The sequence below is a fragment of the Drosophila melanogaster genome, chromosome 2L (genome assembly GCF_000001215.4).
Source record: "Drosophila melanogaster chromosome 2L".
In the NCBI taxonomy this organism is placed as follows: domain Eukaryota; kingdom Metazoa; phylum Arthropoda; class Insecta; order Diptera; family Drosophilidae; genus Drosophila; species Drosophila melanogaster.
Window position 1 is genome coordinate 4444693 of NT_033779.5, and position 20428 is coordinate 4465120.

At 48.3% G+C, this 20428-nt stretch overlaps 11 protein-coding genes and 1 non-coding gene across 19 annotated transcripts; 4 read left to right on the forward strand and 8 right to left on the reverse strand.

Moving 5' to 3' along the window:
• The first annotated feature begins 39 nt into the window (after positions 1-39).
• On the forward strand, positions 40-2073 carry Elp3 (Elongator complex protein 3). The gene is made up of 4 exons (NM_134990.3): positions 40-140; positions 203-444; positions 501-1366; positions 1420-2073. Exons 1-4 carry the CDS (start codon positions 119-121, stop codon positions 1946-1948), a joined length of 1659 nt encoding a protein of 552 aa, NP_608834.1. The 5' UTR covers positions 40-118; the 3' UTR covers positions 1949-2073.
• Positions 1978-3943, reverse strand: MFS18 (Major Facilitator Superfamily Transporter 18). The gene is made up of 3 exons (NM_134991.3): positions 3668-3943; positions 3214-3601; positions 1978-3159 (listed from the first exon to the last, which is right to left on the reverse strand). Exons 1-3 carry the CDS (start codon positions 3733-3735, stop codon positions 2296-2298), a joined length of 1320 nt encoding a protein of 439 aa, NP_608835.1. The 5' UTR covers positions 3736-3943; the 3' UTR covers positions 1978-2295.
• A 659-nt stretch (positions 3944-4602) lies between these two features.
• CG15439 (uncharacterized protein) lies at positions 4603-8346 on the reverse strand. The gene is made up of 2 exons (NM_134992.3): positions 6081-8346; positions 4603-5671 (listed from the first exon to the last, which is right to left on the reverse strand). Exons 1-2 carry the CDS (start codon positions 8257-8259, stop codon positions 4824-4826), a joined length of 3027 nt encoding a protein of 1008 aa, NP_608836.1. The 5' UTR covers positions 8260-8346; the 3' UTR covers positions 4603-4823.
• Positions 8347-8476: 130 nt separating this feature from the next.
• Positions 8477-9761, reverse strand: Secp43 (tRNA Selenocysteine associated protein). Its single transcript, NM_134993.2, has 2 exons — positions 9635-9761; positions 8477-9573 (listed from the first exon to the last, which is right to left on the reverse strand). Exons 1-2 carry the CDS (start codon positions 9668-9670, stop codon positions 8599-8601), a joined length of 1011 nt encoding a protein of 336 aa, NP_608837.2. The 5' UTR covers positions 9671-9761; the 3' UTR covers positions 8477-8598.
• A 172-nt stretch (positions 9762-9933) lies between these two features.
• On the forward strand, positions 9934-10515 carry ND-B8 (NADH dehydrogenase (ubiquinone) B8 subunit). The gene is made up of 3 exons (NM_144084.3): positions 9934-10134; positions 10196-10302; positions 10364-10515. Exons 1-3 carry the CDS (start codon positions 10037-10039, stop codon positions 10444-10446), a joined length of 288 nt encoding a protein of 95 aa, NP_652341.1. The 5' UTR covers positions 9934-10036; the 3' UTR covers positions 10447-10515.
• Positions 10445-12115, reverse strand: Gs1l (GS1-like). Of its 2 annotated transcripts, none has more exons than NM_057881.5 (4): positions 12034-12115; positions 11694-11828; positions 11165-11383; positions 10445-11046 (listed from the first exon to the last, which is right to left on the reverse strand). In NM_057881.5, the coding sequence occupies exons 2-4, from the start codon at positions 11755-11757 to the stop codon at positions 10634-10636; spliced, it is 696 nt and encodes a 231-aa protein (NP_477229.3). In that variant the 5' UTR covers positions 11758-11828; positions 12034-12115; the 3' UTR covers positions 10445-10633. The 2 variants fall into 2 exon arrangements, with proteins under 2 accessions (NP_477229.3, NP_477228.1); NM_057880.5 differs by lacking the exon at positions 11165-11383 and adding an exon at positions 11422-11640 and having other exon boundaries at positions 10501-11046; positions 12032-12115.
• Positions 12116-12493: 378 nt separating this feature from the next.
• RpL27A (Ribosomal protein L27A) lies at positions 12494-13672 on the reverse strand. Of its 3 annotated transcripts, none has more exons than NM_001201760.2 (4): positions 13597-13672; positions 13048-13365; positions 12683-12817; positions 12494-12597 (listed from the first exon to the last, which is right to left on the reverse strand). In NM_001201760.2, the coding sequence occupies exons 1-3, from the start codon at positions 13597-13599 to the stop codon at positions 12689-12691; spliced, it is 450 nt and encodes a 149-aa protein (NP_001188689.2). In that variant the 5' UTR covers positions 13600-13672; the 3' UTR covers positions 12494-12597; positions 12683-12688. The 3 variants fall into 3 exon arrangements, with proteins under 3 accessions (NP_001188689.2, NP_001285601.1, NP_476963.1); NM_001298672.1 differs by having other exon boundaries at positions 13597-13652; NM_057615.6 differs by having other exon boundaries at positions 13597-13625.
• Positions 12911-12982, reverse strand: snoRNA:Me18S-C1831. The gene has a single exon (NR_002508.1). It is a non-coding gene; the product is annotated as a snoRNA:Me18S-C1831 (small nucleolar RNA).
• A 230-nt stretch (positions 13673-13902) lies between the features above and the next one.
• mRpL27 (mitochondrial ribosomal protein L27) lies at positions 13903-14946 on the reverse strand. Of its 3 annotated transcripts, none has more exons than NM_001273099.1 (3): positions 14792-14910; positions 14574-14737; positions 13903-14515 (listed from the first exon to the last, which is right to left on the reverse strand). In NM_001273099.1, the coding sequence occupies exons 1-3, from the start codon at positions 14838-14840 to the stop codon at positions 14312-14314; spliced, it is 417 nt and encodes a 138-aa protein (NP_001260028.1). In that variant the 5' UTR covers positions 14841-14910; the 3' UTR covers positions 13903-14311. The 3 variants fall into 3 exon arrangements, with proteins under 3 accessions (NP_001260028.1, NP_001285602.1, NP_787971.1); NM_001298673.1 differs by having other exon boundaries at positions 14288-14515; positions 14792-14946; NM_175957.2 differs by having other exon boundaries at positions 14288-14515.
• A 90-nt stretch (positions 14947-15036) lies between these two features.
• CG15435 (uncharacterized protein) lies at positions 15037-17054 on the forward strand. 2 transcript variants are annotated; one of them, NM_001298674.1, is made up of 2 exons: positions 15037-15441; positions 15512-17054. In NM_001298674.1, exons 1-2 carry the CDS (start codon positions 15286-15288, stop codon positions 16865-16867), a joined length of 1512 nt encoding a protein of 503 aa, NP_001285603.1. In that variant the 5' UTR covers positions 15037-15285; the 3' UTR covers positions 16868-17054. The 2 variants fall into 2 exon arrangements, with proteins under 2 accessions (NP_001285603.1, NP_608838.1); NM_134994.3 differs by having other exon boundaries at positions 15178-15441.
• Positions 16965-18755, reverse strand: CG15443 (uncharacterized protein). Of its 2 annotated transcripts, none has more exons than NM_001273100.1 (2): positions 17932-18755; positions 16965-17871 (listed from the first exon to the last, which is right to left on the reverse strand). In NM_001273100.1, the coding sequence occupies exons 1-2, from the start codon at positions 18266-18268 to the stop codon at positions 17132-17134; spliced, it is 1077 nt and encodes a 358-aa protein (NP_001260029.1). In that variant the 5' UTR covers positions 18269-18755; the 3' UTR covers positions 16965-17131. The 2 variants fall into 2 exon arrangements, with proteins under 2 accessions (NP_001260029.1, NP_608839.1); NM_134995.2 differs by having other exon boundaries at positions 17932-18302.
• A 163-nt stretch (positions 18756-18918) lies between these two features.
• Paris (Parkin Interacting Substrate) lies at positions 18919-20383 on the forward strand. The gene is made up of 2 exons (NM_134996.4): positions 18919-19094; positions 19149-20383. Exon 2 carries the CDS (start codon positions 19154-19156, stop codon positions 20192-20194), a length of 1041 nt encoding a protein of 346 aa, NP_608840.1. The 5' UTR covers positions 18919-19094; positions 19149-19153; the 3' UTR covers positions 20195-20383.
• The last annotated feature ends 45 nt before the right edge of the window (positions 20384-20428 follow it).

Sequence of the window (20428 nt, forward strand, 5' to 3'; positions counted from 1 at the left end):
TAGCTTCAAAACCTGTCAAACAGTGTTGTGGTTATCGGACTATTGGTCGGTCGATAACCGAATCAAAACAAGTGCTGCTAACTTCACACGTGCAGTTTATGTGATATTCATCAGCAAAATGAAGGCAAAAAAGAAGTTGGGTAGGTAACGTCGCTACGAAAGTAATTCTTTAAACGTCCGTTTACCCCGCCAATTATTTCAGGCGTGGGATTGAGCCGCCAGGAACGACAGGTGCTCGTCATCGGGGAGATCATTCAGGAGCTGCTGAAGGCGCACGAAGCCAAAAAGGATGTAAACCTTAATCGGATGAAATCATTGGTGGCCTCCAAATATGGACTGGACAGTTCGCCGCGCCTGGTCGACATAATTGCTGCCGTGCCGCAGGACGCCAAAAAAATTCTGCTTCCAAAGCTGAGGGCAAAGCCCATTCGCACAGCAAGTGGCGTAAGTCGCACTTGCTTACACAAGGCGTACTATTCATTTCAATTATTTCAATCCAGATCGCCGTGGTCGCCGTCATGTGCAAGCCGCATCGTTGTCCGCACATCAATATGACCGGCAATATATGCGTCTATTGTCCCGGCGGACCGGACAGCGACTTTGAGTACTCGACACAGTCGTACACAGGCTACGAGCCGACCTCGATGCGAGCCATCCGGTCGCGGTACGATCCTTTTCTTCAGACCCGACACCGCGTTGAACAGCTGAAGCAGCTGGGACACAGTGTGGACAAGGTGGAGTTCATCGTAATGGGCGGTACGTTCATGTGCCTGCCGGAGGAGTACCGCGACTACTTTATCCGCAACCTACACGACGCCCTCTCCGGCCACAGCAGCGCCAATGTGGCGGAAGCCGTACGCTACTCGGAGAAGTCACGCACAAAGTGCATTGGCATCACCATAGAAACAAGGCCAGATTACTGCCTAAAGCGGCACATATCGGATATGCTTAGCTATGGTTGCACCCGGCTGGAAATCGGTGTGCAATCGGTTTACGAAGACGTGGCCAGGGATACGAACCGCGGACACACGGTGCGAGCGGTGTGCGAGAGCTTCCAGCTGGGCAAGGATGCTGGCTATAAGATCGTGACGCACATGATGCCTGATCTTCCCAATGTTGACTTTGAACGCGACATCGAGCAGTTTATCGAGTACTTTGAGAACCCTGCCTTCCGCTCTGACGGCCTAAAGATCTATCCCACGCTCGTCATTCGCGGCACTGGTCTCTACGAGTTATGGAAAACCGGGCGATATAAGTCATATCCGCCATCCATGCTTGTGGACTTAGTGGCGAAGATTTTGGCCCTTGTACCACCATGGACGCGAGTGTACCGCGTACAGCGCGACATTCCCATGCCGCTTGTTAGGTAACTTGTCCGATATATATATTAAATAAACCTGACATTTTTCTTCATTTTAGTTCCGGCGTGGAACACGGAAATCTCCGTGAACTGGCGCTGGCCCGCATGAAGGATCTTGGAACCACTTGCCGCGATGTTAGAACCCGCGAAGTTGGCATTCAGGAAATCCACAACAAGGTGCGCCCTTACGAAATTGAGCTAATTCGTCGGGACTATGTGGCCAATGGCGGCTGGGAAACGTTCCTCTCATACGAAGATCCTGAACAGGACATTCTCGTAGGCCTTCTTAGGCTGCGAAAGTGCTCACCGGATACCTTCCGCCCGGAACTGAAGGGCGAATGCTCCATTGTGAGGGAGCTGCACGTATATGGCTCAGTCGTGCCGGTTAATGCTAGGGATCCCACCAAGTTTCAGCACCAGGGCTTCGGTATGTTGCTGATGGAGGAGGCGGAGCGAATTGCTCGAGAGGAGCACGGCAGCACAAAACTGGCGGTCATATCGGGAGTGGGCACCAGAAACTACTATCGCAAAATGGGATACCAACTTGACGGACCCTACATGTCAAAGAGCATAGAAGAAAATAACTAGGTATAGCGTTAAATGACTGTCTTGGTGGTATGTTGGAGGATTAAATATTTGTATTTTATCACGCTAGGAGCAGTAAGATTTCGCTACTTAAAACTACTCTCTTAAATATATACATTAATATATAGAATGAATCGATTTATTGGCTAAAACTCACAGGGTCCTTTAAAGTATCAATGATACCACATATTTTTTGGCTTTAACATCTCACAAGAACAACTAAATGATCGTCAATCATAAACGTGTATACTAAATAATATAAGCAGCATGAACATAAATCGATCCACTCCAATATACCCCACACATAAATAAATAGGTTAGTTTTTCTGAGGAAAGTGTGCAAGAGAATGTTAAACGATGGCTTCCGCCGAACCAAAGACTATAAATATGATCCAGCCAACCAAATTGATGCCAGCAGCGGCGCTGAACACCATCGGCCAGCTTTGTGTGAGCTCCAGAATGTGTCCGGCCAAGTATACTCCGAGAAAGCCAGGAATCGCGCCCACTGTGTTCATCAGGCCAAAGACGCTGCCCGAATGCAGAGGTGCCAGGTCTTGGGGATTCACTGTTACCGCGTTGTTGTGGAAGCCCGTGCCGCCAATGATAATGGTCATGCAGATGAGCGCCGTATGGAAGTCCGAGGTGCGGCTCATCACAAACAGGGCCAGATTCTGAGCGGCAAAGCAGCAACTTTGGATGACCTTGCGCACCGTCGTCGTGTGCCATTCGCGAGCGAGTAATCTGGTGGTCAAGTACTTGGCGAATAGCGTGCACGGTGGCAGGGCAAGCCACGGGATCATGTTCACTACCCAACCCTTGGCGTGTGGAAAGCCGTCGTGGAAGTATGTAGGCAGCCAGGAGAGTAGCACGAAGAAGCAGTTCATCTCGCAGGCGTGAGTCAGCACACAGGCCCAGAAGGACAGCCTACGAAAGTATCGCAACCAAGGCACGGCTGACGTCTCTGCCGGACTCTTGTTCGCGCACAGTCGGGATGGCGTGGCAATATTAATGATTCGGTTTCGCTCGCCGGCCATTGCATAGTAGCGCAGCACCAGCGCCCATGCGATGCCCATCAGTCCTATCACCCGGAATACATACGACCAGCCGAAGTAGTCCAGCAGAAAAGATCCCATAATCCCAGTCAGAAGAGTACCTAGAGCCGATCCCGCTGTGAGCAGCCCAAAGAAGCTGCTTCTCTCATTGGGGCACAAATTCTGCAAACGATTAAGTTATAGTTTATGTGTAAATTTATAAAATTAGCTAAGCACCTGACTGGTTAGACTAATCATGCTAGGAAAGTGCACGCCCTGAAGAGCGCCGTTCAGGATTCGAATGGCAACAATGAAGGGAATAGCGTAACTCTTGATGGAGCCCGCCGTCCAGATGATAGTGGGCATTAGGAATGTGATAAGCGACCAGCCGATTGCGGCAAACAGAATGACTCGCTGGCCTCCAAAGCGGTCGCTGAAGTAGCCGCCCACAACCTGCGTGAGTGTGTAGCCCCAGAAGAAGGAGCTGAGCACAGTGCCCGAGTCGGTTTTGCTCCACTTTTGGGCGGATGCCACGGCCGGCACAAGAAGTGGCATAGTGGTGCGGGTGGAGTACAGCATACAGGTGCCCGTAATAAGGGTGATGAACCAGACACGCTTCTCATGCCTGCAATGATCCGACAAAGGAGTTGTACTTGGGGAGGTTTAGTGAGCTGTATGCTGTGAGACCCACCTGGTCCAAATGCTCTGCGTGTCCACCAGTTCCCCGCGCAGCAGAGAATATTTTAGCTTCTCGTCCATGGTCACAAACTGGGTCCGGAACTATTGCCTTTCCTTCACGTCACATATCAACTCCAACTGCTTCGTTGCTTGCCGCTGTGGCATATTTTACTGCCCTTTGTTTACTTTCATTCACGTTGGCGACTAGACACGCCAAGTATTTGCGCCTGTTAAAATTATGTTTTTACGTGGCCGTTTTTCCAACAGCCGCTGGACTAGAGCATAGTGCGGCTTGGTCGACTTGGCTATAGACTTCACTTTATAGCATAATATCTTTTCAACAATATTGTATTTAAGCATAAACATATATCATTTGTAGTTCGAGCTAAAAAATCAAAACATAAAGAATATATTTCCTTTAAACTGACTATAGGTTGCAAATATATAGATATAAATTAACCTAAGTACTAAATTAATGTTCTCTTCTAAGCCCGGTGTAGGGCATACCGAAAAGTACATCGATTTCGTTGTTTATATGATATCGAATGCCGTGAATCGATTATCATTCGATAGCACAACATGTGGTTGGGCTCCTAACAGCACATTTAACGGAAATGCCAGTGGAATGCCGATAAAATACAAATCAATTGTATTGGAATTGGTATTTGGTACTTGTCCATAACTCTGATTGTTTTCAGGAATATGATGGAAAAATGCAGAGTTTCCTTGCTAAAACACCAAAACATGGTCAACATTCGTGGTCAGATCGTTAATAATTTGAAAATTGTATAATTTTATATGTGTATTTAAGAATCAAAAATGAGATGGAATGCTGGTCATGCTAAATAATAAACAACAATGTTAAATTAATTTCCGTTTTCGTATCATGTCGGTTGAACGTCTCATGAGTCCTTTTCGGGTTCCGTCTTTAATGAAATCCAATTCGGTAATATTTATATGGTTTTTATTAATAAATGTATTTATAAATATGTTAAATAACTGAGCCGAACAATTCAGCGAGTGACAAATTACAATTTGGTCAATATTTTATTTTTAATATGAATGTGTCTTACTTATTTTATTTTGTGTATTCAATTTTAGTTTTGTAAATATCGCACGGACCTAATGATATTAATGGTACAAAATCTACGTAAAAATCATGTTTGCTTCTATTTCTTGGGCAGTGCATCCTCGTCCGTGGGATCACAGTCGGCACAGTGCCAGGAGTAGCCGCGAATCTTGGGCGACTTCTTGAGCGGCGGATCGAGGCAGGCGAAGTGATAGTGCCGGTGGCACTCGTCGCAGGTCACCACCTGGTTGGACTTGCCCGTCTGGCTGCACACGCAGCAGCTGATTTCCACATTAGGCTTGGCGTTGGACACCCGTGGTCGACCCACACGCGGCTTTCGGGGACTTGCCTTTCGTGGACTGACCTTTCTTTTAGGTGATGGTGTGGGGTTGACGGAAGCGCTGGCCGCAGTCTCCTTGGGCTCCCGAACCTTTTGCGGTGACGCTGCCGGCAGCACGATGGGTGCCAAGGCTTGCTCCGCTCCCTGGACACTGTCCTCGACTGTTTCAACTGAGGTGGGGCGCGAGGCTTCGTCCACGGAGCGCACCGCATTGGCCGGCACGTAGAAGTATTGAGACTCCGGCGCATCCTCGCCGGGTAAACGCAATGCCTTGAATATAATCTTAATGGTGCTGCCCGAGGTGTTGCCCGCGTTATCCAAATGGGTGGAAGACTCGTCAAGGTGGGCGCGCTTTTTTCGCTTCCGTTTATGCTCCTTGCCGATCGATTTCTCTGTATCCGACGACAGGTTGTGTTTGTTTTTGTGCTTGTCCTTGCGCTTACCCTTGCGCGATAATTTTCCACTGGAGTCGTCAATCGAGTCCTCACAGCCAGATAGGTTAATCACGATAGTATTGGGCGTGGGCAGTGTTGGAGCTGCCGCAGGAGTAGCCGCCGAAGCGGCAACAGGAGCAGCATCAGTTGTGGGAGTGACATTTTCGGCAGGAACTGGCGGAAGAAGATCCGTGACATTAGTTTTATTATTTATTATTAAACATACTTGAATTTGCGCAAAAAATTTTTTCTTTATTATTTGTTAACAAAAAAATAATTTCTTGTATTAAATACCAATTGGGTATAATTCAATAAACGTAAACAAAGATCAATGTTTGAGATAGTTTTGACTTTCTTTGTACAGGCCAAAAAAAAAACAAGTGTAGTGATAATCAGGATTAAACAGAAAACCAATTTCTTCATAAATCATAAATTTCTCTAACCATCAAGCGAAAAATTCCGTTAATTCACGCATACATATTTACACATTTGCATTTAAAAAAAAATAAACCAAAAACTCCAAATCAGCAATAATAATCTAAACAGGTATTGTGCCAAATCGAATTCTCAACAACGAACTCACCATTAATTGGTGTTTTACATGGGGATTGGAGTTTAGGCCGTTTCGGCGACTTAGTCAGATCTTCTATATATTCCGGAGCAGGAGCTGGCAGGGATTTGTTGAGCGCTCGCTTGGTGTGTGACTCCTTGGGTACATTGACAGCGGCCACTGGAATATCGTCCAGCGAATATCGATCCACATAGACCAGATGGCCATCCTTATTGAAGCGAGTGCGTGACTTTCTCGGACCCGATGAGATCTCCGTGACGGCATCCGAACCCTCAGACTTGTCGCAGCATTCGGAGCACTGCCAGCCATACTGCTTGGATTTCTTTGGGGGTCGAGTGAGCGGCGGATTCAGACAGCCCAGGTGGTAGTGCAAATTGCAAGTGTCACATTTGACCAACAGATGCTGATCCTTGCTCCTCTTGCAGATGCCACAGGACACAGAAGGGGCCGCCTCCACGGATGCCGAGGAAGTGCTGTGTTTGCCCTGTTTGGCATGAGTACTGAGCATGCGTGACGAGTCCATTTTACTGCCCGGTGGCCCCAGATGACCCAACGGAAAGCCCACGCCCATTTTCAGTGCAGCTGCCGTGGGCACCGAGATGGGACGCTGGGGTGGAGTCGGCGTACTGGTCTTTGGCGGCGCCTCTGGCAGTGGATGCGCAATGAGATCCACGCTGGGCAGCGTCATGTTGGGTGCAATTTGGCCCAAAGCCGTGTGCAGAGACTTAATGCTCGTTAGCAGGGAATCCTTAGTGGCCTTCACTGCCTTGCGCTCCTCCAACGCGGTGTCGTATTGAGCTCTCAGCACGTCTTGATCCTTGGACAAGATAGCGTTGTGCGAAATAAGCTCCCGCTGCTGCTGACGGAAGTCATCCATGCGGACTATACGGTCCATGTAGTAAGCAGTGAACTCAACGCTGAATGCCGGCGCAATGTGCCACTTCTTCCGAATGTCCGTCAAGGCGTTAATGTGCGCCTCGCGCTGCTCCAGATGCTGCACATCCACTGACATAATCTCCGCCTTGGCCAACAGTCGACGACAGGCGGAGGCCGAGGTGGTGAGCAGGCGTGACATTTTCTGCGTTGGCACCCACGGCGTGGGCTTAAGCTCCTTGTGCCTGGTATACTTGTGTTGGATCTTGAGCAGCTTACGCTGAATGCGTGCTTGGGCTGGATTTGGGTGAGGGGCAGGTGTCTCATGTTCGGCAGCTAACGCCTCTTTTTCCCTCGCCCGTTGCATCATATTGAGCCGCAGTGTGTGGTAGTTGCGCCGTCGCTTCTTGATCATCTCCTTCTCCGAGTGCACCTTGCAGTGAGCGTAGAACGGATCGGCGGCATCGTCCTCGTGGTGCGCTTCGATAAGAAAGCCGGCCACCTGGGCGCAGGTCACGTGAAAATAAGTCTTGCACATGCCTGCATCACAACCAATGCAAACGCCCGTGCGAGCGAATAGAGCGTTCTCGCAAAGGGAACACACCTTGGCGCCCCACTTGCTGTACTGCATCTCGAAAAGCGTCACCGAGGACAGCTGCTCCACTTCGCCAAAGGCCACGCCGGGCACATACAGAGCGCAGATGAGGTGCACCCACTTGCCCACGTCGGTCTCCTTGTAGATGCCGCCCTTGTTGGGACACAGCTCGCAGTCCGGTTCCGAGACCCCAGCACGACAGGCCTCGCAGAACCACGGTTCCGTCGAGCAGGTGGAGTTGGTACTGGATATGCTCACGTTGTCGCTGACGCCATAGCATCCTTCGTGGACAGATACGCCGCAGGAGTCGCACTCCACGATCTCGTTGACGTCGTCGCTGCGTTCGCCCAGGCAGACGCAGCACATCCGCTTGGCCGGAGCACTAGACAGCTGAAGTGGCGCACGAGGCACTACTGGTGCTGCCGGGGAGGAAGCTGCGCAGTGGTCCACTCCATTGATCCCGTTCTCCAGTGGTGACGGTTCCGTTTCCGCCAACAGCTGCCGGAGCTGCAGTGTTGAATCCTCGCTCTCCGCATCCGAATCCGATTCAGAATCGGAGCCACCACTGGCGTCGCTGCTGCTACCGTCGCCATCGCTCTCGTCCTTCGATCCGTCCGAGCAGTTGTCGATGTCCGGCAGGAAGTCGCTATCCGAGGAACTCTCGCCCAAGTCAAAATCGAGCAGGGCCTGCGTAGTAATCTTCGGCTGCCGCGCTCGCTTCATGATTCAACGCTTATTTAGTCCGCAATTGTCTGCACAATCTCCGAAAGTCTCGGGCCAAGGCAGAAACTATCGACAGTCGATAGGCCGACATGGCGATGACACGGACAGAATAGTATTCCGTCTGTATATCGATAAAATACATCTGTTGTAAGGATATTAGGGATATTTTGTAAAAATGTATCCTTTATTTTGAATCCTTTGTTAAGAAATGTAGATTCAGGAGCATAAAAGTTTATAGCAGGCTCAAAAACAATAATACGCTACAAGTCAGGCTTTTATATTTTTTGCTTATATCTAAGCTGTAATTATAGTAAGCTATAAATATAGTAGATAAGTATCCTAAAAGACTTCCAGCTGCTCAATGGGCAGCCACTTAGAGCTCTCCAGAGCATCGTACAGACGGCGGTCGGCATCAATGGCCTCTCGGTTCAGTTTGTCCACATCCAGGACGAACTTGTGCTCCACCAGTCCGTTCTCATCCTCAGCTCCATTGGCGGCGGAAGCGGTCTGCTGCTGCTGCTGCTGCTCGTACTGGGCGCTGCGTTGTGCGCTCCAGGCCTCGGCGTGCTGGGCCAGAGTCTGCGGATTAGAGTGCGACTGCGACATGGCCTGCTGGTAGTATGCAGCCGCATCTGTGATCGAAGCACCGGCCTGCTCGTAGTAACCTTGCCAGGCCTGGTATCCCTGCCAATAGGTGCTGGTGGGGTCGTAGTACTGCGAGTAGTCGGTGCCACCTGCTGCAGTCATACCGCTTCCATATCCATAGTTTGTGTTGCCTTCGCCCACAGCACCACCCAACTCGGATTTGGGTTTGGGCACGGCATTGCAAATCTTTATGGGCTTGGTACCCAATCCGATGTACCCGTTCATGTCGTACAGCGCTGATTTCTGCTCATCCTCGATGCCAAATCGCACAAAGCCGTAACCCTTGGAAAACCCCAGGCTGTCCAAGATCACCTTGGCGGTTTTGATCGATGTGAACTTGCTGGAGAACACCTTGTACAGCTGATAGTCGTCCACGTCCGAGCTGAGGTCGCCCACCCAGACGCTAAATTCGCGTTCATTCCCGGGCAGCTTGTACGAGTTGCTGGCCGAGTTAAGACGGAATCGCACAATGGGATTGGTGCCCGGAATGGGCTTACCGTTTAGCTTGTGCATCGCGTCCAGCGCATGGTCATCGGATATGAAGTTGACGAAGCAGTAGCCGGCCGGTTCGCCCGTGTACTTGTTGCGCATCAGGCGCACCGTGGTGGGATCTTCGCCCATCTTCCGGAAAGCGGCGATTATGAAGTTCTCCGTCATGTAGGACTCCAGCTGAAATGGCCATGCGGGCTTAAAGGGTCATGTGTCTGGGGTAATGCACGTTGCTACTTACGCTTCCCATCCACAGTTGACAATGCACGGACGCCATAATTGTTCAAATACGTGTTCAATTGAATATTTTCCAGAGACAAATGATGTTTACCAAAACAAATGAGTGACTGGCCGTCAAGCATTTATCGGTATTTATCGATGTGGGCCAATCAAATGCTGACCTGGTGTCAGCCAAGACAATTGCCTTGGTTCTTGTCTTTGGAATGGATATTCAAACGATGCAACTAATGGTTCGCGTCTCTGGTGAGTTAGACGTTATTTTAGTTTGAGCCAAAAAGTAATTTGTTTTTAAAAAACAATAATACCAATATGTAATCCAAGACAGTTTGACAACCCTGCGTAGTACCGACATTTAAATAGACTTACTTCCTGAACATTTCAAAATCGCAAAAGTGGTGCCAAAATGGGTATTACTCTGTTCCGATTGGCCAGTTTTACTCCAAAACTGAAGGAGCTGCGAATCATTCTGGATCCCAAAGGAGACACTTCCAAGGGAGTCAGGTGAAATTGTCATTTTCCGCTTTTAAATTATATAATTTGCTAAAGCAGCGTTCCTTTACAGGGAATACGTGGAAAGGTTCTATCCAAACCTGAAGAAGAGCAATCCCGACCTGCCGATCCTCGTGCGCGAGTGCTCTGGCGTCCAGCCCCGCCTCTACGCCCGCTATGGTGAGTAGATTAGCATAATGTGCGCTGCTAGCTTCCCCCACATCGATTCCCATGTCCGCAGGCAACGGCAAGGAAGTGTCCCTCTCCCTGGCCAACCACGCTGCTCCTGACATACACAAAAACCTGGAAGCGGTTGGCAAATAGAACTTACGCTGGAAAACTATGTAGATTAGGCGCAAAATAAAGGCAAAGCCAGATGCTTTATGCACACATACGTATACGTGTATATGGGATAACATTTACACTTAAATTCATTTTCTTGGTAGGTACATCGATTTCCAATTACAGCAATAGCATCTTTTAGCTACAAAAAGTACGTCAGCCATTAAGTTCAATCCGTGAAGGCGGGCAGCCCGAACTGCTCCGGCTTGAAGTCCGCCAACGAGGCCAGCACTTGTGTGGCGTGCGAGGTCTTTTCCTGGGACAGTCGTGGGTCCGGCACCATCACCACCTGCATTCCGGCGCTGTTGGCAGCCGTCACGCCGTTCGGCGAGTCCTCGAACACCAGGCAGTCGGACGGTTTGGGCGGCACACCGAATCTGCCGGCGGCCACTAGGAAAATGTCGGGCGCAGGCTTGCCGTTGACCACCTCCTTGTCCGACGAACCGCACACCTTGTGGTTAAACAGGGAGAACAGCTCCCGATGTTGGGCCGTCTTCAGCTCGACCATGTCGGCGCCGGAGCTGGTGGCCAAGCAAAAGGGTACCTTGTTGGCGTGCAGGTGACGCAGCAGGCGCTCAGCACCTTGAACGGGGAAGGAAGCACACGATTAACAAACGGCTTTAATCACAGTAGGATAGTAATTGAAGCAGAAGTATTTATAGGGAGAAATGCCGATTAGTTTTCTGGTCGTGGTGCTAACCTTCCAGCAGGGGTACGTTGTGGAATCGCTCGTGGCACATTTGCGAGTACCGCTTGAGATAGTCTCCGGTTGTGATGGGCAGCTGGCACTCGGTGATGGCTATCTCTGCCGAGCGCTGGTCCGTGGTGCCCATTACCCGGAAACGCACTTCCTCCGGATACGGGCGGCCAAAGGAGGCGGCTATTTGCCGGGTGACCTCCTCGTATATCCTCTCCGTGTCTGAAACGTGACGGCAAAGCGAGAACTGGGATTAGTACCTGGCATCAACTGGGCGTTCCGCATCAGGATCTCGGTGTTGGCGCGCTGCTGGCGTGCGTACTCCTCCCACGACATCGGCAGCTCGTAGTGCTCGACCATGAACCGGGCCAGCGGTTCCGTCTGCAGGCCCATGACCTGCTCCTTGATCTCAAAGGGATATGTCTTGCCGTAGGGCTCGAGGATCATTTCGGTGGCCACAGTATAAAGGCGTTCGGTGTCTGTTCGGCAAATAGTTAACACAGAAAGCAGATACAAGCACGGCAGCACTCACCCAGCAGCAGACCGTCCATGTCGAAGACGCAGTGCGTCACCTTTCGCAGCACTTTGTTGGCCATCTCGCAGCAGTTCTCCTCACTCTGGGCTTCCGATTATGTAATGTTACAAAGTCAACAAGTTCGTTTCCTAACTGCAACACAGAGGTCATAATCAAGTTACTTTGTTTTTACTGGAACATCCCCCGCCCACACAGGCATGCCCTCCACTTTGACTACGTTTCCTGGATTCGGTGCCTCTTGTTCGGTCGTGTCCTTGACCCAAGGTCGCCGCACCCCATCACCAACAGCAAGGTCAAAGATGGAAGTTGCCCTCATCCCTACGGCCTTGACCTACACGTAATCTGCTTCCGCTTTTTGCAATATCGGGCGTCTCGTACTTTTCCGCCTCTTCCGAATTTTTCCGCGAGCTTTCTGCCCGCCGCTGTGTGACCGTAGCTGCGAAGGCGCAAAAAGCCTAGTCGAGAATAGTGCTAAAAATGGAGGGATTAACTGATAATGCGCACCGACGCAGTTATACTCTTTAAATTACTATTTATTTTCTTTATATTATTACTGTTCCTCTTAAGTTACAAAAATAGGCATACTTCTAATATTGTCAAACTCATTTAAATTTGCCCTTGTTATTTGATTCAAAATACAAGTTTTCCTTTGCCACAACAAACTAACCATATAGAAATTATTCTTTATAAAAATATAAAGGAAAGTTGTAGCAGGAATAGAAATAGAAAGTTCTAAACAACTTGCGCCAAGCGAGCAGAAAATGAAGCCCCAATACCTTTTAGTAAACACATTTTGTCGGAATAGCAAATACTTGTTTTTCTTTTAAATTTATTAAAAAACAAATACATTTTTGATGGTCGAATGTAGTCCACTTGCTTTTTTCTTCTGTAGAGGAGGAATCTGCAAGGGAAACAATAGCAATTAGGATACTGCACTTCATTGCTTCGCCGACGAATAGGTAAGACAGCTAGACACACAAGCTCACCTTAACTTAGGCGCTCAGCAAGCACACACCGCCGGCCTTCTTGATCTTGTCCTCAGCCTTCTTAGAGAAGTACTTGGCCTTCACGATGACGGGGCGGGCGGGCAGGTGACCACGGCCCAGCAGCTTGTAGTAGCCCTGTGGAGACATGAGAAGGACACCAGAGTCAATACAATGGGTTACAACGGGGTGAGAACGGGTGCACATCCTCTTCAAGAACTGCTGGCTTTGATCTGAAAGGCTGTCCTCTACACGGTGAGAGCAATTGTACGGTAGCATTCTGTCCGCCCATCGCCTTGGGTGTATCTTCATGTTGAAAGCGGCAGCAGAGTTCGCGTAGCTGGATGGGGAATTCGGGCGAAACTTACGAATTTAACCAAGTCGATGACGGGAGCCTTGGTGCTCTTCTCCTTCTCCAGCTCGGCGAACTTCTCGGCTCCGACCAGGGACCAGAGCTTGTCCAGGTTGATCTCGGGCCTGAACTTGTGCTGGCGACGCAGATGGAAGTTCCTCATGCCCACCTTGCCGAAGTAACCAGGATGGTATTTGTCGAAGTTGATGCGGTGATGGTGCATGCCACCAGCGTTACCGCGACCTCCGGGATGCTTGCGGTGCTTGCCGATACGGCCGTGACCGTGGCTCACATGACCACGCAGCTTCCTGGTCTTCTTCCGCTTGATATTCGACTGTAAGGGAGAGCAGAAAAGAAACGTGTTTTCATTGAGCATTCCTCAATCATTTTCACCCACGTGCTGGAGGTTATGTTTACTTGCTCCAGTCGCTATGCTCACTTGGCCATTGCAGTCAGTGGGCAGGCATGCTGCGGCACTTTGAGTGAGCTCTTATTTCTATTCCACATCATTCGCCTGCCCACAAACCACATTTTAGGTGCACCACATTTACCGACGTCCACTCACCATCTTTAAAATTGTAGGAAAGAAAGAAGCGAAGTTGGCTGCGGTTGTAGCAGTGTGACCGCCCGGCGGCGATAACAAAAAATACGAAATACCATCCGGACAGAAAACATATACCCCTAACTACCATTTTAGTCTGAAAAAATATCTCGTACACACCATTATATTTAAGATAAATTTAAGTCTATATGCATTATGAAAATATATAATCATGAATAATTAAACATAATACTGCATATATAAGCGTTAAATTGAATTTCACTACAACAATACTAAATAAGTTTTTACATTCATAGGATAAAACGTGTACTTGATTTAAGCGAAATTCTGTAGGCAGTGCCTATACCGTCATGTGCATAATTTTATAATTTCTTATAGATGATTATGGCTTATTATTAAAGTTCATTTTACAGTTCAATAGCGTTCGGCTTGGCTAAAAAAGGGGGAAGTGTAGTTTTTGTTTTTGAAGTTCGCAATGTAAAAAGTTTTGCGAAATTAATAATCGAAAATGTTGCATTGATATCTGGCTATTAACTGGATTTCTTTTCAAATTCGGGGCGTGTATTCGATAGTTGGTTCAGAGCATTGCTAAATACAGTGCTGTATAACGGTCGTGCTGGCATGTAAATATAACAGGTGCTGTTAAGCACATCGATGTTAATTGCCAAAAATTCAAATATTCACATTTCCATTTGGTTTAAATTTTGTATTTAACAATCTAGATTTCCTCCACTAGACGAAATCGCTGATGCTGATTTTCGGGCACAACATTGAAGAACTTCTTGTAGATGTTCTGGCCCTGGCGACCGGCGTAGTTCCGCTGAATCCAGGTGTGGTCCCAGTTGGGATCGATGGCCTCGCAGGTCACATAAACCTTGCCGTGCTCCATGGCGAAAAGGGTTCCATTGCGGCCAAAGCCCACCTTTCAATGGGAAAAAGTATAAAAATATGCCGGGATAACTCCTTCCTGCGCTACTCACATTCAGGCCCGGATGAAAGCGCGTTGTGAGCTGGGTGGCCAGTATTGTGCCCTCGGAGACGTGGTGCCCATCCTGGACGCGCCATCCGCGATGTTTGGGCCTCGCATGGCCCTTCTTATTCCTCGTACTTCCGCCGGTTTTCTTGCTGGCATTGCGCACGGTGGCTAAATGGGATTGAATTGATTAGAATATGCAACCGGTTCGTGGGAAGTCCTTACTCATCAGCGGCTGGTCTGCCTTCAGGCACTGCATGGTCAGCTTTTGCATGATATTAAACGACATATTTGTGATTTTATTCCAGTAGCGAGGTTTGTTTATGCAATTCCAGATGGGCACCAGTGTGACCCCCGAGTTCAGCTAGATCAAGAGCATTAACAGACTGTTGGCCACTGTTGCCAATTGGTGTTAATAAAATCTAGCTTTGTAAATATATATCAAATAAATCTACGTTTGTATTTTCAACAGTATTATTTATGCTTAAATAAACTATCGTCTTAGTCATTAATATATCTGTCACGTGTTTAGCTAATAATAATTAATATTCAAAAAATTTGCTGTAATCCTGTTATAGCTAACTGGACATCACTGCCGCAAGTGGGTGGACTGTTGAGTTTTGAACCTTCAGTGGTAGGGCAACACTCGCCGGAGTGTTGAAAATTGTCATTGTTTATTTTTTCCGGCATAAGCATTAAGTTTAAGGTTTGCCATAAGTATGACGTCGTGGGGCAATATCTGCCGCATCTGCAGCAGCCCCGCAGACTACGAGATATTCGCCAAGATTCCCACGTATTTGCACGGCTCCACAAACGAGTTTCTCAACTGGCAAAAGCCCATAAACGTTCTGCTGGAGGAGACGACGGGCCTGAAAGTAAGTGACTCCATTCTAAAGTAGCCAGATAAATGTTTATATGAGTGCCTCCTCTTTCGACCGACCGCAGAACTCCACGGACGACGGACTGCCACGCAACATATGTGCGCCGTGCATCTCCTATCTCAAGCATGCCGTCACATTCCGGGAACAGTGCATCAAGAACGCGCTGAGTCTCAAGCTGGCGGAGCTCTACCAGCAGAAGAGGGTCAACGTTTCGGATGCGAACAAGATGGACAAGGAGAGCGCCCTCTTCACGGCGGAGGATCTGAATTATGTGGAGCAGAGGCCAGTGCATAATCTTCTGCTAAACAACAGCGCCAACAAACTGGAGTCATCCAAGGACAAGGTACACAAGCGACTGCTCAATCAGACGACTACCCAGCTAGACGGCAATGCTGAGCAGAAGATCCAGTACTTAAACGTGCTGTTCAACAAGCAGCAGCCTCACAACAGCATGCCCAGGCAACCGCGGGATGGCGAACTGCCATCGAGCAGTGGCCAAAATGACGACGAAGATGACGACTATGCGGTGGCCAGTTCCAGCGACGACAACGAGGAGGCGGCCCTGCTGCGCAAGCACAAGAACTGCTATAACTACACCGAGACCAACTTCGAGGAGGACGATCCCATGGAGCAGGATCAGCTGCAGCTGCGCGACATCAAAGTGAACATACCGGAGCCCATGTGGAAGGAGCGCAAGTGTCCGGCATGCTCCAAACGCTTCATGTTCGAGGACTCGCATCAGTCGCATCTGGACAACTGCGTCGAATACCAGTTCGTCACGTTTGTTACCGAGGTGACCAAGTTGCTCGAGATTAGGCGACAGAAAATGGTCTCGCCGCACGAGTTCATCCGCCGCATGATATTCGCTCTGCACAAAACTTGCGCCTGGCTGCAGGAACATTCCATAGACTCGCTTCTGGCCGAGAAGCTCAATCAGGTGAAGGTGTCCAACGGTGAGAAGATAGCTGAGCCGCCAATTCCCATAGATATACCCGATCCCCGGCCGGTGCAGGAACCATCTCTATTCGACTGTGCCAGCGGAACGACGACTCCGATCACGGAGGAGAACAACGTGCTGTACGCCATTGAGCGCTCTGAAAGTTGCCATTCCCAGGGCACGCCGACGGTGAAAAAACCCATTCCCATTCGCGGAAAGGCGGCGCTGGGAATCGGGCTGGACAAGCACAGGGAGAGAGCCACGTTCCTCGAGAAGCTGCAACGGGCCGCTGTCTCTCCTGGCACAGTTTCGCAGGGTCCAGCGCCCGTTTTCTCAGCCCGCTGCGGGCAGTGCAATTTAGAATTTGACTCAGTCTCCGAACTGGAGGTGCACAACCACAATGCCCACAGGGGCAATGAACTGAACGCCGACGACGAAGCCAAAAGGCGTCAAATAATCGCCCTCTTCGAGGATGATATTTAGGTTTTACAAAGTCCTGTTTTTCATGCCGGTGGCTCAATCAAACTAGTAATCATGTTGACCACTTTGCATCTGTGTTTTTGTCGTATTGTATTTATTTATTATTTATTTATTTTATTCTGTTTCCATTAGTGATTTAGTTTTGCTTAGCGGCAATCCATGTTCATTTACAATACATTCTCGAGTACTCAAAAGTCCGTGGCTTTATATTTATATGTACTCTAAGACCAATAAAGAGATTTGCAAGACTTATTCTTAACCATAAGCCTATGCGTATATTTGCAAGCTATTCAGTACCAGGTTGGAATCTGCTACCTTCAAGTGCAGACAGTTCTTGAGCAAGCGCATCGCGTCCAGGTTGAGATCTGGATCTCGCAGAGCGAAGAGCTGGTTTAGGGTTTGCACAAGATTCTGCGGGTCTGCCAGTGCGAATATTAGACTTGTGTCACCTAGGGCTACCAGATTGGTCATTACACGCACGGCGTAGATTAGGCACAGCCGGTCGGCTGGCGATGCTAAGGTGGCTTCAAAGAAACGCACCAGGCATTCGGCCTGTTGAGCATCTAACTTGTGCTCCTGTGTCACTATTTCCAGTTGGTGCACTATGTACATGAAGTACTCGCTGGCAGGCTGGCCGTGGAGCTTCTCAGGCAGATTCTGGCCAATGTACCTTCGATCCTCGTCACTCACATGCTGCGGGCAGCGGGTGGCCACCAGGGAGAGGCAGATGGCCGCATCTTCTTGGCAGCCATTGGGCTCGATGTAGAGCCTCCACAGCTTGGGTACTATTTGCATTTGCAGCAATACGCTGCCGGCCTTGTCGCATGTGCCCAGAACGTTGGCCAGTGTCCACAGGCAACTGCGCTTGAGGCGTTCGGCCTTGCCATCAAGGTAGGTGACCATGTAGCTGCCCGCCAAAGTGACAATCTTTTCGGAGACATGGGCCTCGCCCAAGGAAAGATTACACAAGCACTCCACGGCATCTGTCTGTCGTTGAATGTGAGGTCCTGAAAGTCAAGTCAACCTTTTTATATAAAACTAAAGCTAATGAGGGTGCAGTTGGTTACCAGTTAGCTCCTTAACCAGAACCTGAATGGCGCCAGGAATAGCTGCGAATGCATTGATGTTGTCATTGCTCTGGAGGAACCCCAGCGACAAGCGGCACAGATCCTCGGAGGTGGCGTGCTTGCGACGCTTGATCCTGCTGGCCATTCCAATGACGTCCTTGGTGCCCATCTCAAGAGCCGCCACTTCCTGCTTAACCTGTCCAAGTCCAATGCGCAATGAGTCTTTCGCCTTTATGCGGCACTCAACACGGTGATCCTTGGCATATGCACGAATCTTGTTTCGCAGAAAACTTCCCTCCCCAGTTGTCGTCACAAAGTCCATTTGTTTAAATTTCATGGAATCCTTAGCAAGTGAGCAATATTCCGATAATAATAACAGATTATCGATAACTATGAAAGGTTAACAGCACTTCACTCATCAGCTGTTAAAATTGTAAACAAAAAAGGTACGCACTTGTTTGTTTATATTTTATTTGGAGTAAGTAATGCTTATTTAATTTCAGGTCAATGGTGGTAATCTGAGCCCGGAATCGATGGATAAACATATTCAGTGGCACCCAGGAACCCGATTTTTCATATGTGAATTTATTTTTATACTGGCAAAGAAGTTCGGCGAGGAGATTCATTTCCTTTTTGTGCCTTTTTAATTTAATTTTTCTATGATTTCCACGGAAAAAGTCCAGTGCTCCTTCTGTCCAAAATTATTCACCACTAGCTAGGCGAAAATGTGAAAAAACTATACGAAGATAAATGTTTGTTTTTCCAAAGAAATTTATTTCAATTTTATATTCTTCAACAGGTAAAGGATATCGATATCCGATAAGAATTTTCCCATCAAAACTTGGGCTGACCACCACAGGGCGACCCTTGCAAGTTTGCGTTTATCTCAGCTGTTAAATATGGTAAACACACCTTAGTTTCAAAAATCATCATTTTGATAAATAATTTGAATTTCGAACATCGATAATAAATCGATTTAGCATATGGCCCAGAGAATAGGGTGCCCAGTGTACTGTGCACAATGTGAAGTTTAGCTTATTATTATTTTGAATTGTTCATCAAGGCAATCGCATTAATTTTCAATTAATTGGGATGTATGAAACGGATTCCTAAATTATAAAAGATTGCTTTTCCAGCTATAAGCTATTTAGTATATACATCAGGTAAGTAATATAGTCCTTCATAAAGTTCAGCCTAATAAGTATTGTTTATTACAGGGATAATGGCGGAAATATGCCGAGTTTGTATGGATATTTCTGGTAAACTCGTTAACATATTTGACGCCAGACGAAGAACCAGAGTTTCCATTGCCGAGATGATCGCGCAGTGCACCGGATTCGAGGTCAAACGTGGCGATTTGTTTTCGGAAATGATATGCCCACAGTGCTATGAGGACGTAAAGAGCGCGTATGGGATAAGGCAAACTTGTGAGGAAAGCCACCAGTTCTACTGCCGAGTTCGCGATGAAGGCATCGAGGATGCTTTATGCGCCTTGCTCGAAGAAGAAGACTGGGAGATTTCGGAAGACGAAGATGCGCGGATTGATTCTGCATCCGCTGCTGATGACGATGGGAAAAGCGACAGCAAGAAGGTAGCATTCGAATGTCGAGAATGCCACAAGAAATACCAGCGAAAGGGAACTTTTCTGAGGCACATGCGAACACACATGGACGGACAATCCTTCCCATGCCCCTACTGCAAGCGGAACTTTAGACTTAGAGTCACTCTCAAGGCGCACATGAAGACCCACAATGCAGCGAAACCCTACGAGTGTTCCCACTGCGCCAAGACCTTTGCGCAGCAGTCCACTCTGCAGTCGCATGAGCGAACTCACACTGGCGAACGACCATTCAAGTGTTCACAGTGCTCAAAAACCTTTATTAAATCATCCGATCTCCGGCGTCACATCCGCACACATGGCAGCGAGAGACCGTTCAAGTGCTCCAAGTGCACGAAAACATTTACGAGGAAGTTTCACCTTGATAACCATTTCCGTTCTCACACTGGTGAACGACCATTCAAGTGTTCCCACTGCCCCAAGGCCTTCGCTATGAAGCAGCACCTCAAGCAGCACAGCCGCCTGCACTTACCAGATCGTCCATTTCGCTGCTCCCACTGTCCCAAGACTTTTCGGCTGAGCAGCACTCTCAAGGAGCACAAGCTCGTACACAACGCTGAAAGAACATTTAAGTGTCCTCACTGTGCCAGTTTCTATAAGCAGAGAAAAACACTTGCTAGACATATCCTCGAGATACACAAGTGACCACTACTTTAAAAACACTTGGAAGACATATCTTCCATGTGCACTACTTTAAAATGGACAAAAATGATTTTGCTAGATGATAAAATAAGCTAACATATTCATAGGTATTGTAAGAATAAGGCATAAAATTGGTTGGTAATGAATATGCCTATTTTGATATGTTTTATGATGGAATAAAATGTTATTTATATTTGATTGAACCAAAACAAAATTAATTAATCGACTCCCTCTCAC

Coding starts and splice junctions, on each gene's coding strand:
- mRpL27 (NM_001273099.1), bottom strand. CDS start 14,840: ATGCAAAAGCTGACCATGCAGTGCCTGAAGGCAGACCAGCCGCTGATG. Junction 14,738..14,791: donor GGCAGACCAGCCGCTGATGA/GTAAGGACTTCC, acceptor AATCCCATTTAG/CCACCGTGCGCAATGCCAGC. Junction 14,516..14,573: donor GCTTTCATCCGGGCCTGAAT/GTGAGTAGCGCA, acceptor TCCCATTGAAAG/GTGGGCTTTGGCCGCAATGG.
- CG15443 (NM_001273100.1), bottom strand. CDS start 18,268: ATGAAATTTAAACAAATGGACTTTGTGACGACAACTGGGGAGGGAAGT. Junction 17,872..17,931: donor TCTGGTTAAGGAGCTAACTG/GTAACCAACTGC, acceptor CTTGACTTTCAG/GACCTCACATTCAACGACAG.
- RpL27A (NM_001201760.2), bottom strand. Junction 12,818..13,047: donor TCATCGACTTGGTTAAATTC/GTAAGTTTCGCC, acceptor ATGTCTCCACAG/GGCTACTACAAGCTGCTGGG.
- CG15435 (NM_001298674.1), top strand. CDS start 15,286: ATGACGTCGTGGGGCAATATCTGCCGCATCTGCAGCAGCCCCGCAGAC. Junction 15,442..15,511: donor AGGAGACGACGGGCCTGAAA/GTAAGTGACTCC, acceptor GACCGACCGCAG/AACTCCACGGACGACGGACT.
- Gs1l (NM_057881.5), bottom strand. CDS start 11,757: ATGGCCAACAAAGTGCTGCGAAAGGTGACGCACTGCGTCTTCGACATG. Junction 11,384..11,693: donor CATGGACGGTCTGCTGCTGG/GTGAGTGCTGCC, acceptor GTCACGTTTCAG/ACACGGAGAGGATATACGAG. Junction 11,047..11,164: donor CAACGTACCCCTGCTGGAAG/GTTAGCACCACG, acceptor TCCCCGTTCAAG/GTGCTGAGCGCCTGCTGCGT.
- Paris (NM_134996.4), top strand. CDS start 19,154: ATGGCGGAAATATGCCGAGTTTGTATGGATATTTCTGGTAAACTCGTT.
- CG15439 (NM_134992.3), bottom strand. CDS start 8,259: ATGAAGCGAGCGCGGCAGCCGAAGATTACTACGCAGGCCCTGCTCGAT. Junction 5,672..6,080: donor ATGTAAAACACCAATTAATG/GTGAGTTCGTTG, acceptor TTCTTCCGCCAG/TTCCTGCCGAAAATGTCACT.
- MFS18 (NM_134991.3), bottom strand. CDS start 3,735: ATGGACGAGAAGCTAAAATATTCTCTGCTGCGCGGGGAACTGGTGGAC. Junction 3,602..3,667: donor ACGCAGAGCATTTGGACCAG/GTGGGTCTCACA, acceptor GGATCATTGCAG/GCATGAGAAGCGTGTCTGGT. Junction 3,160..3,213: donor TGATTAGTCTAACCAGTCAG/GTGCTTAGCTAA, acceptor AATCGTTTGCAG/AATTTGTGCCCCAATGAGAG.
- Elp3 (NM_134990.3), top strand. CDS start 119: ATGAAGGCAAAAAAGAAGTTGG. Junction 445..500: donor CCATTCGCACAGCAAGTGGC/GTAAGTCGCACT, acceptor ATTTCAATCCAG/ATCGCCGTGGTCGCCGTCAT. Junction 1,367..1,419: donor ATTCCCATGCCGCTTGTTAG/GTAACTTGTCCG, acceptor TCTTCATTTTAG/TTCCGGCGTGGAACACGGAA.
- ND-B8 (NM_144084.3), top strand. CDS start 10,037: ATGGGTATTACTCTGTTCCGATTGGCCAGTTTTACTCCAAAACTGAAG. Junction 10,135..10,195: donor GACACTTCCAAGGGAGTCAG/GTGAAATTGTCA, acceptor GTTCCTTTACAG/GGAATACGTGGAAAGGTTCT. Junction 10,303..10,363: donor CCGCCTCTACGCCCGCTATG/GTGAGTAGATTA, acceptor CCATGTCCGCAG/GCAACGGCAAGGAAGTGTCC.
- Secp43 (NM_134993.2), bottom strand. CDS start 9,670: ATGGCGTCCGTGCATTGTCAACTGTGGATGGGAAGC. Junction 9,574..9,634: donor GTCAACTGTGGATGGGAAGC/GTAAGTAGCAAC, acceptor TGGCCATTTCAG/CTGGAGTCCTACATGACGGA.